Raw genomic sequence first — 15454 nt, forward strand, 5'->3', positions numbered from 1 at the left:
ACATAAAGTAACCCTCCTCTCCTCCCCTTATGAGCCCGCTGAGAGTTGAGAAGCTCTATGAACAAAAGCCAACTCTCGTAAAACGTACGTCTTATACTACTGTTAGGGTGCATCGCATTTTGTTTCTTAAGAACGGTTAATTCGTTGGATGCATATACCAGAACGGGGTTAACTTATTTTTAAGTTCAATAATTTAAAATCGGAAATTTAAAAACCTAATAAACCTGTTTTAATGTATAATGCGGAAGTTTAAATTTACACTCTTGTGACTATGTAAGTGTGTTTTTAATGTTTGTAAACTCAATGCAGGTAAGGATTTAATTTATTCTATTTACGATAAATCAATCTATAAACTATAGCCTTTTGTACGTTGATTGGTTTTCAAATTCAGAATGAGAATCTTTATATACACGTGAAGGTATAGGAATTTTTTTTACACGTGAAGGAATGGATAAATGTGGGTTTATGTCGATTAAACACCAACCAACCTTACAACATAAAATACATAACTACTTCAAGAGGTCAATATAGGCACACTGTATTATCATCTACATTGATAAATATATTTATTTCAAAGTAATCATATTAACTGACGTATACAATACAAATAATTTTGATTGATTGATTCAAGTAAATATATTCTAACGAATCAAGCCGGTATCTTATTAATATCAGACATGCATTGTCTCTTTTTATGGCCAAATAAAAGAAGACAGAATATACAAGGATATCTAGTTTCATTGGTTCATGACTGTGTAACGTCAAGTAGGAGATGTTACATATACAAATGAACATACAATTTCGGAAGGAGATATTTAGATACATTTTTTTTTTACCTTATTGTTAGAGTTAGGTCAGTGTATATAGTCTTTATAAATACATTATAAATGACAGGGAAAGGAAACTTAGAGAAGGTCCAATTCAACATGGCTGTTCCATTTACATAAATTGTACAAGATTTCCCTTCAGCACATGTTTGTGCTTGATAAGAATAAAAGAAGTCCAATTTTGAAATCGAACTTGGATCTCTCATTTTCCGTTTTTTACCTCATCATTATGTCCAGGCAAAGTTTACTACAGAAAATCAATCAATTAATGTACAAAGGATAAGTAAAATCACAAAAATACTGAACTCCAAGGAAAATTCAAAAAGGAAAGTCCCCACTCAAATGGCAAAATCAAAAGTTCAAACACATCAAACGAACGGATAACAACTGTCATATTCCTGACTTGGTATAGGCATTTTCTAATGTAGAAAATGGTGGATTGAACCTGGTTTTAAAGCAAGCTAAACCTCTCACTTCTATGACAGTCGCATCGAATTGGGTATGATATTGCTAATCAATATTAGACATTTAAGGGACCATCATCATTACTGAATGCACATTGCCACGTTCAGTTCCAATCAAACTACTGTTCTGGAGAGATATTCTGTTGAACAATAATTGTCGAGAAAAGCTAACATTTTCCCTTTGGTCCAGTTTTGACCAACAACAAATTAAATGTACAAATATTGTTTTAATTATGAAGTTTACACCCGGCACTTGAAGCTTCAGGTGTTAAAATCTGGGACTACTAGTATTATAGTCAATATATATTGTCTAGTTTAAGTCCAAAACCATTGTCTCTTACTTTTCAAAAAATTGACATAGTTTAAGGGCAGACCTCGAAAAGTTTCTCAAAATGAACTGTTATGTCGACAAATTATCATTCGATATTTATTTTGGTTATTCATTTTTAACAAAAAATTTACTATGGGACTAATGGGAATGGAAGATAAGCAAGGATACACAAAATTCATTGCGATCTGATCCCATCTCGTGTAAAAATTCCCATTCTGCATTAGTTCTCTCGCTGATACCTGGTTATTTTGATTAAATTCGTATGAATGTATACTTGACAACTTTTCTATTCGGTGTCAATTAGTACCCTTCTTATAAACTTAAAAAACAGTTTTGTATTTTTTTATTTCATTTATTTCATATCATTTAAGATTGATGGTTCCACTGTAAATTGACCTATGTTTTTCTTACAGATTGGGTTTTCAAATATAGGACATGTCCTTTGTGGCTCAGGACGGTGTTGACCTATTTGTACTCATTTTACTCATGTAAGTGTGAAGTTTGGTGTGAATAACGTAGGTAAGTTAATATGCTTTATGATTTATTATTAAATAATATATCATAAAAAGGATATTTAAACTGTAAGAATCATGTTCGTTTTTCAATTTTTGACCCCCTCGATGTACATGCCTACTATTAACCAGCAGTTAATTTCAAATAGAAAATGGAAACTCTAAAATAGTATTTTTGATGAAAAATATACATGAAATACTTTGAAAGGAATTTGTTTACAGATCATTCATGAATTAGTGACATGTTTATAACAGAGGACATTGGCGAACCTGGCAGCGAGGATGATGGAAAACTACCTTTTATTGGAAGATTCCGGGAACGCGAGGAAATAAAGACATGCTTCAGGAAAAGAAAAAACCGTATTGTACAGATATCCGGTGCTCCATGTATTGGTAAACAGAGACTTATCCAACAGGTGCGTCATACTTAATTGGAAGTCTCCACTCACTATGACGTCATACTTAATTGGAAGTATCCACTCACTATGACATCATTATGACCTATTGTAATGTTATGTTTTCTAATGTCGTGTTTCCAGATAATTTAAAAGTTAGTAACGTGACTGGTGTCAGTGGTAAATTATTGTACGTCATACTTAAGTTGAAGTCTTGTTCTCCACTCAATATAACATCAGTATGACCTATTGCAATGTTATGTTATTTAATGTCGTGTTTTCAGATAATTTGAAAGTACGTAACGTGACTGGTGTCACTAGTGGAGATCAGCCCAAGTTATCGGTAGGATTCGTGTTAATCATTGTCTAATTGTGACTGGTGTCACTGGTGGAGATCAGCCCAAGTTATCGGTAGGATTCGTGTTACTCATGATCTAATTGTGACTGATGTCATTGGTGGAGATCGTCCCAAGTCATCGGTAGGTTTCTTGTTACTCATTATCTAATTGTGACTGGTGTCACTGGTGGAGATCAGCCCAAGTTGTCGGTAGGATTCGTGTTACTCATTATCTAATTATCGAGAAGTAAATTGTGGAGTGTACTTTTGTTTTCTGCCATTTGTCCATCATGTTGTCTGTCATACCGTGATCTAAAGGGTTTCCTTTTGCCCAATTTGTGTTTCATTATTTTCTAAATATCTGGTATTCGAAATGATACCAATTATAATCATGAATAGTGTCCTGCAAGTGTGTTATTTATCTATGACAAACACATTAAGTACTATAAATATAGGAATCACAAAAGTACTGAATTCCGTGGACCAATTTAAAAACGGAAAATCCCCAATCAAATGACAAAACCAAGCTCAAACACATCAGACGAATGGATAACAACTGTCATCTTCTTTACTAGGCAGAAAATTTTTCGTGATCAATTAAACATGGTTTCATAGCTAGCTAAAACTCTCGCGTGTAAGACAGTCGCATAAAATTCCATCAAATTGACAACGATGTGTGAACAAAACAAACAGACATATTGGTAAAAATGTTAAAAATAAAGATACAGCAGATCCATATTGTATCCCGTTAATGAATGATAAAAAGTTGAAAGCAGCAGATATATAAAATGCAGAGAAACAAATTATTGAAAAAAGAATCACAGGAAACAAATAAAATTGAGAATGGAAATGGGGAATGTGTCAAAGAGACAACAACCCGACCGTAGAGCAGACAACAAATATGTCGATGAGAAATTGAGACAGATAACACTAGCACCAAACGAAAAGAAAACACAAACAAAAGAAACAACATTTAGACAACAGTCCTAAAAACGCAACACAAATAGAATAAAAAAAATAATAACACGACACACACCCAACCAAAACATTTGTTATCCCTTCCTAGTGCATGTTCTTTGCAAAGACAGGATATCTTATTTGTTTATAAAATTGAGAATGGAAATGGGGAATGTGTCAAAGAGACAACAACCAGACCAAATAAAAAACAACAGCAGAGGGTCACCAACAGGTCTTCAATGTAGCGAGAAATTCCCGCACCCGGAGGTGTCATGTTTATTTAGCAGTACAAGTAGACCTACAAATGTGCACTTATCTTTTCTAGTCTTTTCATTTCACATAACGGATCTTCATATCAAATTCCGATCGTAATGTGTGAAGATTTAATTTAAAAAATAGCTTATTTTTAGTATTATGGCACTATACAGATAGAAATCTGAAACTAATAGCATGATGATTGAGTAGAGTAGAAAATGTTTGCATCTCAATATATTATCGAAAAAGAAAATTTCCAGGACTCTCATCTAAGAGTATTAATATCCCTGCTTTCGAGAGCATGCAGTATAGTGAATTTGGAGTGTCCGCTTTTTCGTCCATTCTGTTTTATTTTTATATCTTTTACACAATCCTACTCACATGATTTATTTTCCATCTCTTATTCATTGAAATAATTTTTGGGGGTAACCCTTGTGCAACAAGGATACGGAATTCAACATATTTGCATACTATAGTAAAAATTATATCTACATCCTTTTAATTCAATTTTAATTTTCTCAGAATCTTAACTTAACATGTTATTCTTATTTACTAATAGTTTTTCGTCCAAAAATGTTTCGGATTTACCCTAATAAAATAATGAACTTTTCAATTTCTTTACTGAGGCGTAGCTGGGTCCTTTTGAAGTGCACGCCAACCAGGGGGGGCCCCCCCCCAAGTTTTTTTTGGCTAGACGCAAAATGGTGCGTTCTGAGGGCCTAAAATTGGTTTGAATAGCAAATTATTAAGACTGTTTTTAATAATTTTTTATTGAGAAACATCAAAAATCTGCCCTTCGTTTTTTAGCTGCAACAAAAACGTTCATGGCCTTGTCTAAGTTTACCTGAAAATCACGGTGGATGTGCATTAAACCCAAAGCTGACAATCTGTCATTTCTCATTGTGGAACGGATGTACGTTTTCAAACCTTTCAGTACGCTAGACGACCTTTCAGCTGTAGCACTAGCAACGGACATTGTTAGAACACACAGTATTAATTGTATCAATAGACGGATACAATGCGGGATTAACGATATCAAGCGTTTGACACAGTGTTGTCGGCACTTTATCACTAGTTAGGATTCGACAGCGAGCTCGCCAGCGTTCAACCTCTCTCTTGAAGTCTTGAATGTGTTGACGCCTTATTTCGACAGGAAGGTGTCAAAACAGAACAATATGAAGTAGCCTTTCAAAATATCACAATAATTTAAAGAGGGAATTCAGATTACCATGATTACCGTTATCGTAATTTACGTATAAAAGAGGGGCGAAAGATACCAAAGGGACAGTCAAACTTGTATAAAGGTTACTGTAATTCATTAAATTGTTCAGGGTCGGATCCAAAGTTGCCAGATAAAAATGGAACAAAAGTCAATTGGTTATGTTTTGCCAAAATTATGTACGAAATTTACAACCCTTATATCCAAACAAAGACGTGGGTTTACAACCCCTGCAGCCCTGTTAGTTCCACGAAGCGCATTATATATATTTTTTTATTGAAATAGAGTTAATATACCTTGTCGGAAATTTGAAGGTGTGGACATCTTTCCATTTGTCGGTCAAAAGTTGTAATTTTACATCTTTTCCTAAGGATGTCGAATCTTTCAACAAAGAAATATCTGGATAAGATGGTCCCAGATTTTTTTGTACTGTCTTTGATATTGACACTGATGTGGCGCTAAAGCTAAGTTCTGACATCGTCAATTTGTGACGTTTCAGAGTCTATATTGTCCTGATTTGTTGCTGGTTGTGTTTCTGCATGACTATCACTATTGGTACTGTTAGTAGGATTTTTAGTGAAAAAATCGTCTAAAGTTTGCCATTTAGGCTTGTCACGCTTTGACCTGCTCATGTTTATGTTGCTTTTTATGCTTTTTACGTTGAGTACCAGAAAATTCACGCAAATAAATTAAAAACGATTTCAGTCAGAGTTGATTTTACATATTGAAATATAATTGTGACGTTATTAAAATAGTTATACTGTATCGTTTTCTTATTTGCTTGGTTAAGTTAAATTTTATATTTCGTTATTACTCGTTTGTATTTTTATTTTATTTTCCGGCGTAAATAATTTTTTTAGACCCCACGATGTGCACGCCATGGCGTGACAGCGTATATGGAGCTACGCCCCAGCTTTATTTAAGGGTATATATTTCATATCTCAACCGTACCCATATAATACTCATGTACACCTCTTTATTTTTTTTTTATCATAATTTACATAGGCATGGATTTTACACCATTTAATGCAATTGTACACCTTTCATTGTGATTTTGAATTCTTATTAGGTTAGGGTTTCCATTCAACACAGCGTGGATTCTTCACCATATAAAGCTATTGTACACCTCTTGTTTTGATTTAGACCAGAATTAGTTTAAGGTTTCTCTTGATCTGCCCACGAACTCGTCAACAAATAAATCACCATCTATTTTGTCTTCGCGTTTATTTAAGAATTGAATGTTTCTTTTTGTTACTTCATTGGGGTGTAAAAGCGTTGACCGAAGTACATTTTGTATGAAGCGCGGAAGCTCTTCATTCTGAAAATGTGCACACGGTCAACGCTTTTACAACCCTATGAAGTTACAAAAAGAAGCATTCAATACATATAATTACATTTTAGCTAGGATAATGAAAACACGATTTTTATCAAGTATTTATTTAATTTACATGTACACTTTATTGTGGGACCTCGTGTCATCACAAATAATAAATTTTATTGTGTAATGAAGTTGATTAAGGAATAAAGCGAGATTGCAGTGTAACCAATTAGAATAACGTATTATAACGAAACATACATCTAATGTAATTATTTCGGGTTTTCCCCTTTCCTAACCAAAGACTTCGGTACGGATGTATCATCTTGTTTGCTCTTCTCCAAGTCCTTATAATTAGTAACATATTTGGACTAATCTTTATCTGGTAAAGTCTTTGTCATTCATATAACAGATCGTGTATCTTAAATTCCGATATGTGTGGAAATTTAAGTCGAGAAAAGCTGTAATATAGTATAATGGCACATTATAAAGAGAAATCTGAATCTAAATGCATGCACATTGAGCAGATAAATATTTATCATGCTATATGACCGGATTAAGTTCGTTCAAGCACAAGCATGAACTAGGCATTCACTTTACTAATGACATATAATAAAATATCTGAATACTAAAGCAATTCAAAAAGGGGCAGTCCTTAAATTCTGACAGTATCAAACGCTATCAATCAACGGAACAATTTTAAAAACAATTGCGATATTCCTTACTTTGTACGGACATTTTTCACAGAAAAGTGCTTATGATATTTGTGGATACGAATTTGATACACATAGGGATCCCACAACTAATACTCGAACCAAAGCATGCCTATCCTGTCATACAAATGATCCTTGTTGTGGGAAAACCGATGATGACTATCTTTCCCGGCTTTTCTTTCATATATCACTTTCACAGATTAAAATATTTCTAAAGACTAAAACAAATATAAAAAAAGACGAGACATAATTTTCAGTTTTCCCTTTCACCTAATGTTAACCCCAGTTTCTGGTTAGGTTCGTATTGCTTAGTCTTTCGTTTACTTGGTTGTTGTATTGTGTACTATTGTTTGTCTCTTGGTTTTTTCTCTTCTTTGGCAATGTCGTTGTCAGTTTATATTATACTTATGAGTTACAGTGTCCCTCTTGTTTCTTTCGACTCACTTTCAGAATGAGAATTCTAACAAAGAAATGAATCCTTTGTATTTAGACTAACATTTTTATCACTTCACATCCAATAGATTCAATGTTAATACTTCATTAACAGTCAGAGAAAAGCATGACCTTGTGCACTGTCAACATGTATGTATGTAAAGGATATTATACAATTATTGTCTTTTGAAGAGGTAAATATGTAGTTTTATTGACTTTTGAAAAACTGATACTGTGGATGCATTTTTATTCGTGGAATACCAATTTTCGTGGGTTTCGTGGGTCACAGCGAACCACAAATTTAAGAATTCAACGAAAAATAATCCGAAGAAATGTGTATGGAGTCGGATGTTTATTTCCGGTTACGTTATGCAGTTCTAGATATAGGAAGATGAGGTGTGAGTGCCAATGAGACAACTCTCCATCCAAATAACAATTTTAAAAAGGTAAACCATTATAGGTCAATGTACGGCCTTCAACACGGAGCGTTGGCTCACACCCAATAACAAGCTATAAAGGGCCCCAAAATTACTAGTGAAAAACCATTCAAACGGGAAAACCAACGGCCTAATCTATATTAAATTTAAAAAAAAGAGAAACGAGAAACACATATAAATTACATAAACAAACTACTGTACATCAGATTCCTGACTTAGGACAGGTGCAAACATTTGCAGCGGGATTAAACGTTTTAATGGATCGAAACCTTTCTCATTTTTTTCTGAATCAATAGCATAACATCACAACATAGAAAAACACACGGTAAAATATCAATTGGCAGGCTTAACTCAATCAAAAAACGTACATTAATACACTTTAAACGAATAAATTTGATCTGCGAAATGCACAGTTAATAAAATATTAGGGACAAACATTCAAGGCCAAAAAGCAAACAAACAAATCCAAACAAAGCCATGTCAAGACACCACTGCGAAATATTTAACCCTTCGAAAATATTCACTTTAGAAAAAAAACGGTTTTAAAAAAATACAGCTAAATCTTGAAGTTTATACAAATGTAGTAAGAAAAAGTGATATTCCAAATAATAAAAGCTGGTATATAGACAAGATCCATATAAATATGAAATAACAAAAAAAGCATTATAAACATTATCAACAGGTCGAATTAACAAGAAATTACGATTTGAGAGTACTCGCAGTTACTGACAGCTAGTTAAAAGCAAAAAACAATTAATAATAAAAAAAAATAATTTAAGTTCTAGTATAGTGTTGACTAGCGATAAACATTGTAACATAACGCGTGTTTTTATTGAAAAAAGATACAAGTATTTTGATTTAATCTATAATAAATACATCGAATATCAGTGATAATTTACTTTTTAAAATTGATTAAAACTGTTCATGGAAAATAACTGCAAGTTGTTAATTACCGTGTCATAGTTTGGTTTACCAGTGATTAAAAATAAATATGATTAAGTACGGGGATATTGCCCGTAGGTAATATTGTTTATGACAGGAACATTTATTTTCACACCTTATACTTGTAGCATACTTATATGTTTATTATATCGTGATTTTGGAAATGAGCTTTCAATCATAAAGTTTTGAATGCCTTATAGGATTCAGACAAGAATTTATAAATTGTAAAACAAACAAATAATTAGTTGTCTCTGTCTATTATTGTAATCGAAGTTATCAATGAACACTTTAACCAAGAATGACCAAGCGAGGATTTGAAAATTCAAAACTTTTTTTAGTGAATTCCTTCTTTTTTGTTTTGTTTTATTATTGATCAAACCAAGGAGGTTATATGATCTCATAAATCAAAAAAAAAAAAAAAAAAAATCCACGAATTACGTATCTAATTTTTTGTTGTTGTAATCAGCGATCCACGAATTTACGTATACCACGAAACGTCTTTTTTCTCTATCCACGAAAATTGATACCCACGAAAATAAATGAGTCCATAGTATTCAATGAGGCCAAAGTTAATTAAACCACATATTTACCGAAACAAAAGACAGTAATTGTTTTATTCCATATTTCGAAAGAAATGTATGTAATGGCATTTATTTACCAAAACCAAATGTACATCAAACGTTTTTTTTACCAAAACTATGCACGTTACAGCACGCGACGTGATTTGCGGTGAATATACTTTATCCGCAGGTGAATATGCTTATTTATTCAAAATCCCATTCATATAGAAAAACCAACTTAAATTTTATCAATATGGAATATTAGTATTTATTGATTGTTTTATCATTAAATATATCTTTATTTTTTTTAGATTTGTGAAGAACTAGACGACGAAAATGAAAATGAAAAAAATAGTAATCTTCATATTGGACAAGTATCATGTAAAAACATACGGACATGGGATAACCTTTTAGAACATGTAATGGATTCACTGCCAGAATATGTTTTTCCTGAATCCGCAAAACTCAGTGAAAACCAAATCATCCGAGTTATCAAATCTCACACAAAATCGAATAATTATGTGCTATTGACGTTTACAAAGCTTGATAACTTTATATTTAATAAAGATATTAACGCAGCATTGGGAAAGTTTTCGGATTTGTGTTCAAAAATTTTACGGTGCTCTTCGAATATCTTTTTGTTGTTAAGTAGTGGAATACGTTTGAATATGAATGTGGGTTATAGAATACGGTATGTATCCCTTCTAAGATTATCAGAATCGGAGGCTATATCGTTATTGCGTAAATCAGCTCCAGATACCGATTTCGAAGATACAGAAAGAGAAATAGTGAATGGGTGTCACTGTACTCCTGGTTTGGTATTAGAAGTAGCCAGTATTTTAATGCACCCAGACGGCATTATCAAGCCTAAATACTTAACTAACTTACTCTGCGACCCAAAAAGCGTATTAGATTTGTTCTCATCTAATTTAGTAACTCAGAACGAACACTTGAGAGTGAAAATACAAAAGCTTCTGGAAAGACTTCCAACCAGTCTGCAATTATCAGTTAATGATTTAATATTACTCCAGGGGTCTTTTTCAACAGAGGCATTACAAGCTGTCTTTGGTCATAAACAGTCACATGAAACAACTCTTCAGATTATACCTCTGAGAGACTCATCCGTCTTAGAGTTTGATAAAGAAACTAATTTGTTTTCGCTGAATCCCTTACTTAGAGCTTGTATTGATGAAAGTCCGAATTTCTCAACGTCTGATCTTGTGAGATTGAGATTTGTAAAGTTTTTTGTTGATCTCATGGTAACTGTAGACAATAAATTGTACAAAGATTCTCATAAAAGTGTGGTAGAGTATTTCCACCATGATTATGCTAATATGAAGCAGCTATTACAGCAAGCTATACACTGTACCGAGGATATCTTTACAGTCCTGATGAAAGTAAGTAATTATCTGCAGTGAATTATGATACCATCACCATTTCCCCTCGCAATGTAAGTATTGATAATATTCAGTCTAGTATATTATAATTAATTCACGCATGCTATCATTAAGCTATAAAATCTAATTTTTTAACATAGTGTTCGAACGTGTTACCAACAATAGCTTTATGCTAAAATTGTCGAATGACTTATCAGTTTTCTGTACCTTAAATGTACATTCGAAAAATCATATCATATCTAATTATAGAAATAACAGTTTTAAGGTTTCACAATACAAAGATTGTTTTACTTCCAATCACTAACCTTTCAAATGCTGTTACTTTCCTATGAATGCATACAAAATAATAAAAGAAGTATATATCTTACGGTGTTTATATATCTCAACTTGTACGATTCGCTCGTGTATGTAACAATGTTTTAGATTTTAACGAGAGAAATTTATGTATTACTGAAAAATTATTACACCAGGGTTTTCGATATCACAAACTAGTCAAAACATTTACTAAATTTTATCATCGGTATAAAGACATCATTCGTAAATATAACTCAACATGCAGACTTCTAATACGTTCAGGTATTTCACATCCAATTTTTTATGGAAATATTCTTTATAAAGCACAAAGTTGTCAGTATTCACCTCAGAAACTTACAAAACCTTTGAATAGACTTATTAAGAAAGGATATAATTACGATACTGTTGTCAAGTCATTAAAGATTGCATATTTTGGCGTTAATATTGAGTCACTGATAAGGTCTTTGCATCGGAACTAAACACATTTATTCTAAAAACAGTTATTGGCATGACACGGGTTATGTTCTTCTCATATATGTTATGATGGTATGCTACTAAACCCCTAACGGGAAGGATTGTGCCTGATGTTCATATGATGAAATCATAATCTTTCAGTCAGTTTAATTGAAGTCTGGAGCTGGCATGTCAGTTAACTACTAGTAGTCTGTTGTTATTTATGTATTATTGTCATTTTGTTTATTTTCTTTGGTTACATCTTCTGACATCAGACTCGGACTTCTCTTGAACTGAATTTTAATGTGCGTATTGTTATGCGTTTACTTTTCTACATTGGTTAGAGGTATAGGGGGAGGGTTGAGATCTCACAAACATGTTTAACCCCGCCGCATTTTTGCGCCTGTCCCAAGTCAGGAGCCTCTGGCCTTTGTTAGTCTTGTATTATTTTAATTTTAGTTTCTTGTGTACAATTTGGAAATTAGTATGGCGTTCATTATCACTGGACTAGTATATAATTGTTTAGGGGCCAGCTGAGGGACGCCTCCGGGTGCGGGAATTTCTCGCTAAATTGAAGACCTGTTGGTGACCCTCTGCTGTTGTTTTTTATTTGGTCGGGTTGTTGTCTCTTTGACACATTCCCCATTTCCATTCTCAATTTTATAGATAGATAAAAGATTAATCTTTTATATGAATGCAATATTTTTAGTATGCAATCATTATGTAATCAGTTATTATGTAATTAGTGGCAAAATCCCTGTCAGTTCGCTTGAATGAATTTAGCTCTATCATCTCTTTAACTATACAGAAAATTTTAACGAAATCTTAATCAACACATCATGGGCTTCAAAAGAGTGTCTCATATTGTCCCTATCGGATTCCATTCTCTCATAAATCTGTAATTAGTGTTAACATCCTAACCATATAAAAGAAGATGATATTTAATAAGTTGTAAATATTGTTCTATATATTCTATCTGTGATCTGAGACACCCTTTTATTAATTTTGGTCCTCAATGCTCTTCATAGTCGTACTTTATTTGTCCATGTATTTTTTTTTGGATTCGAGCGTCACTGATGAGTCTTTTGTAGACGAAACGCGCGTCTGGCGTTTATACTAATTTTAGTCCTGGTATCTTTGATGAGTTTATTTGTAGATAATGGCAATAAAAACAATATATAATAAAATCGACCATCTAGAAATACCTATGAAGAAGCTAATTTCATTTGAAAGTTGAAATTTGGTGAAAAATATTTTAGACACAGTTAACATTATAATTGGTAACATAATTGTTACAAAATACTAACATTGCATTTGCTTGAAAGAGTAATCTGTTAGCTATTCAAAACTACCACTTTTATAAATTTTCAAGCGTTATAAAGAAAGTTACAGCATTTAAAAACATGAGAGTTGGAGTTATGAAATCTTTTTATTGTGCTACCTTAAAGACTTATTCCACGGAGTAGTGATGTATATTTATAAAAATAAAGGAAAACATATTTATGTTTTTTTCATTAGGCAGTCAGTGAAGCTGAAGAGCTTTTCATAAAATGTTTTCCTGTAGAGCAAGTCAAAGATTTTTACAATCATCTTTTAAATGCAGCAAAACAATATGGGAAACCTGAGGAAATTGCCGTACTCAAAATGTTTCTGGCCCAAGCAATGACACAGATGAAAGGTTAATATAATGTGTTGTATGTTATGGTCTACCGGGTTATTACATATTTCGACACATGAACGCAATTATTTTACTCTGCACATCATATTATCGTTCAAAAGACGTAGACATTGGTATTGCACATTTCAATGATACTGCTGTAGAGTAAAACGATACAAAAGGGATATTACAAAATCATTATTCAAAAACAAACTGACAATGCCATGGAATAAATCAATCAAAACGATCACACAACAGACAAACACAATATACAAAAAACGACATACAAAACTTAAGTCTGGGCAACACTTACCACACCAAAATAAGTTGAATTAAGTACATTTGCTTAATTACTATTTCTTATGCAGCATACAGCTTTGTCATATTGTTTACACGGTTTAATACATTTTTTGTACGTTACTATGAAAGAAGGTTTTCAAAATGTGCGTCTCACTAAAATGTCAATTCGACATTCAGTAGCATGTTTGTCAGCAAGTCAGAATCACGTGATCATAGTTAAAGGAAATGTGAATGACACAATCTTAAAAGAGCTTTAAATTCGGTAAAAGCATTTTATTTTTAACAATTTATTACCTAGAACGTTTCAGTTCATCGGTGTCATTATTTCTTGACTAATGTCGGAAATAAAGTTTTATGTCAAATCCAATAATCTTTTAAAAATGCATTTATTGTTGTAGTCCGTCCGTTGTAAAAACGCTCTCCTCTCCTTTGTATAACAGAGGGGCGAATGATACCAGAGGGACATCGAATCTTCACTTTTTGTATACATTCATATTTTGCTATAAAACAAACATTAAACTTTAGAAAATATTATAATTGTATACAAATCTTATGAATATAATATATATAAGTGAACACAACATTTCGAAACAATGAACATGTTCCTTATAAAATTAAGCGAACTTTTTTCGATAGGACGATAGATTTACAATAAACAATATGTACCAATAAAGAAAAATGGATCAACAAAAATACCAAACTGTGATGAAAATTCAAAACGGAAAGTCCCGAATATCAAAATGCCAAACACATCAAACAAATGGATACCAACTGTAATTATGAAGTTAGAATCGGTTTTCATACGATTATTTCTGTTTTTGTCACATATCTTATCAAATGAAGGACTATTGTAAAAATGCATTGATAAAGCTGAAATAGTTTTCTAGCCAAAAAATTGCAAAGGGATAGTAAAAGTGTGTGTACTGAAAGTATGGCTATAAGTATCCCCTCTCTAATGACTGTCCTTCCCAGTCGTACGACCGAGCATTTTGTTAACAAGATATACGCTTATTTTCTTTAACAGTGGATACAAATAGACAGGTAATAACCCAGTTATTTCAGGAAGCATTCAGATCTTTGTCATGGGACCATCCAGGGTATCATCACATGACCTTACTTGGATTTCTGGGAAGATTTATAATACGACAGGGAAAATATCAAAAAGGACTAAGGTAAATTATTCTGCAGAATCAACTATATAAAAACAGACAGAAATAAATTATAATGATATAACAGGCAAACATTTAATGATATTATTGCTTATACTAATATGACCAAAAAACATATAAGGAACGACATTTATAGACCCAAGAGTTTTACCTTCAAATAGTCAAACGCAAAGCAAGGTTCTTCAGGATGACACAATTTGTAAATGACATTGCGTTGAAAGCATGGGTGAATGTGTCAATGAGTATTGTGAATAATTATTGTCCATTCGTTTGATGTGTTTGAAATTGTGATTTCGCCTTTTGATTGGGGAATTGTTGTTGTTAATTTTCCTCGAAGTCCAGTATTTTTACTTTCTTCATAGTAACACAAATACTAAACAAGCTTGTTGTTCGGTGTGAGCCAAGGCACCGTGTCGAAGGCCGTACATGACCTATAATGGTTTACTTTAATAAATTGTTGTTCGGTGTGAGCCAAGGCGCCGTGTCGA

At 32.7% G+C, this 15454-nt stretch overlaps 1 protein-coding gene across 6 annotated transcripts in view; it reads left to right on the forward strand.

Moving 5' to 3' along the window:
- The first annotated feature begins 204 nt into the window (after positions 1-204).
- The window catches only part of LOC143063448 (uncharacterized), a 31454-nt gene continuing 16204 nt past the window's right edge, over positions 205-15454 (forward strand). Inside the window, exons 1-6 of one of the 6 annotated variants that reach the window (XM_076235605.1) lie at positions 205-309; positions 2036-2141; positions 2357-2550; positions 10008-11093; positions 13359-13518; positions 14822-14969. In XM_076235605.1, the coding sequence (XP_076091720.1) occupies positions 2377-2550; positions 10008-11093; positions 13359-13518; positions 14822-14969 (1568 nt within the window). In that variant the 5' untranslated portion in view covers positions 205-309; positions 2036-2141; positions 2357-2376. The remainder of the gene's footprint in view (positions 310-2035; positions 2142-2356; positions 2551-10007; positions 11094-13358; positions 13519-14821; positions 14970-15454) is intronic. The other 5 variants (XM_076235607.1, XM_076235609.1, XM_076235608.1 and 2 more) reach the window with 5 other exon arrangements.

The sequence above is a fragment of the Mytilus galloprovincialis genome, chromosome 2 (genome assembly GCF_965363235.1).
Source record: "Mytilus galloprovincialis chromosome 2, xbMytGall1.hap1.1, whole genome shotgun sequence".
NCBI classification, from domain to species: Eukaryota; Metazoa; Mollusca; class Bivalvia; order Mytilida; family Mytilidae; genus Mytilus; species Mytilus galloprovincialis.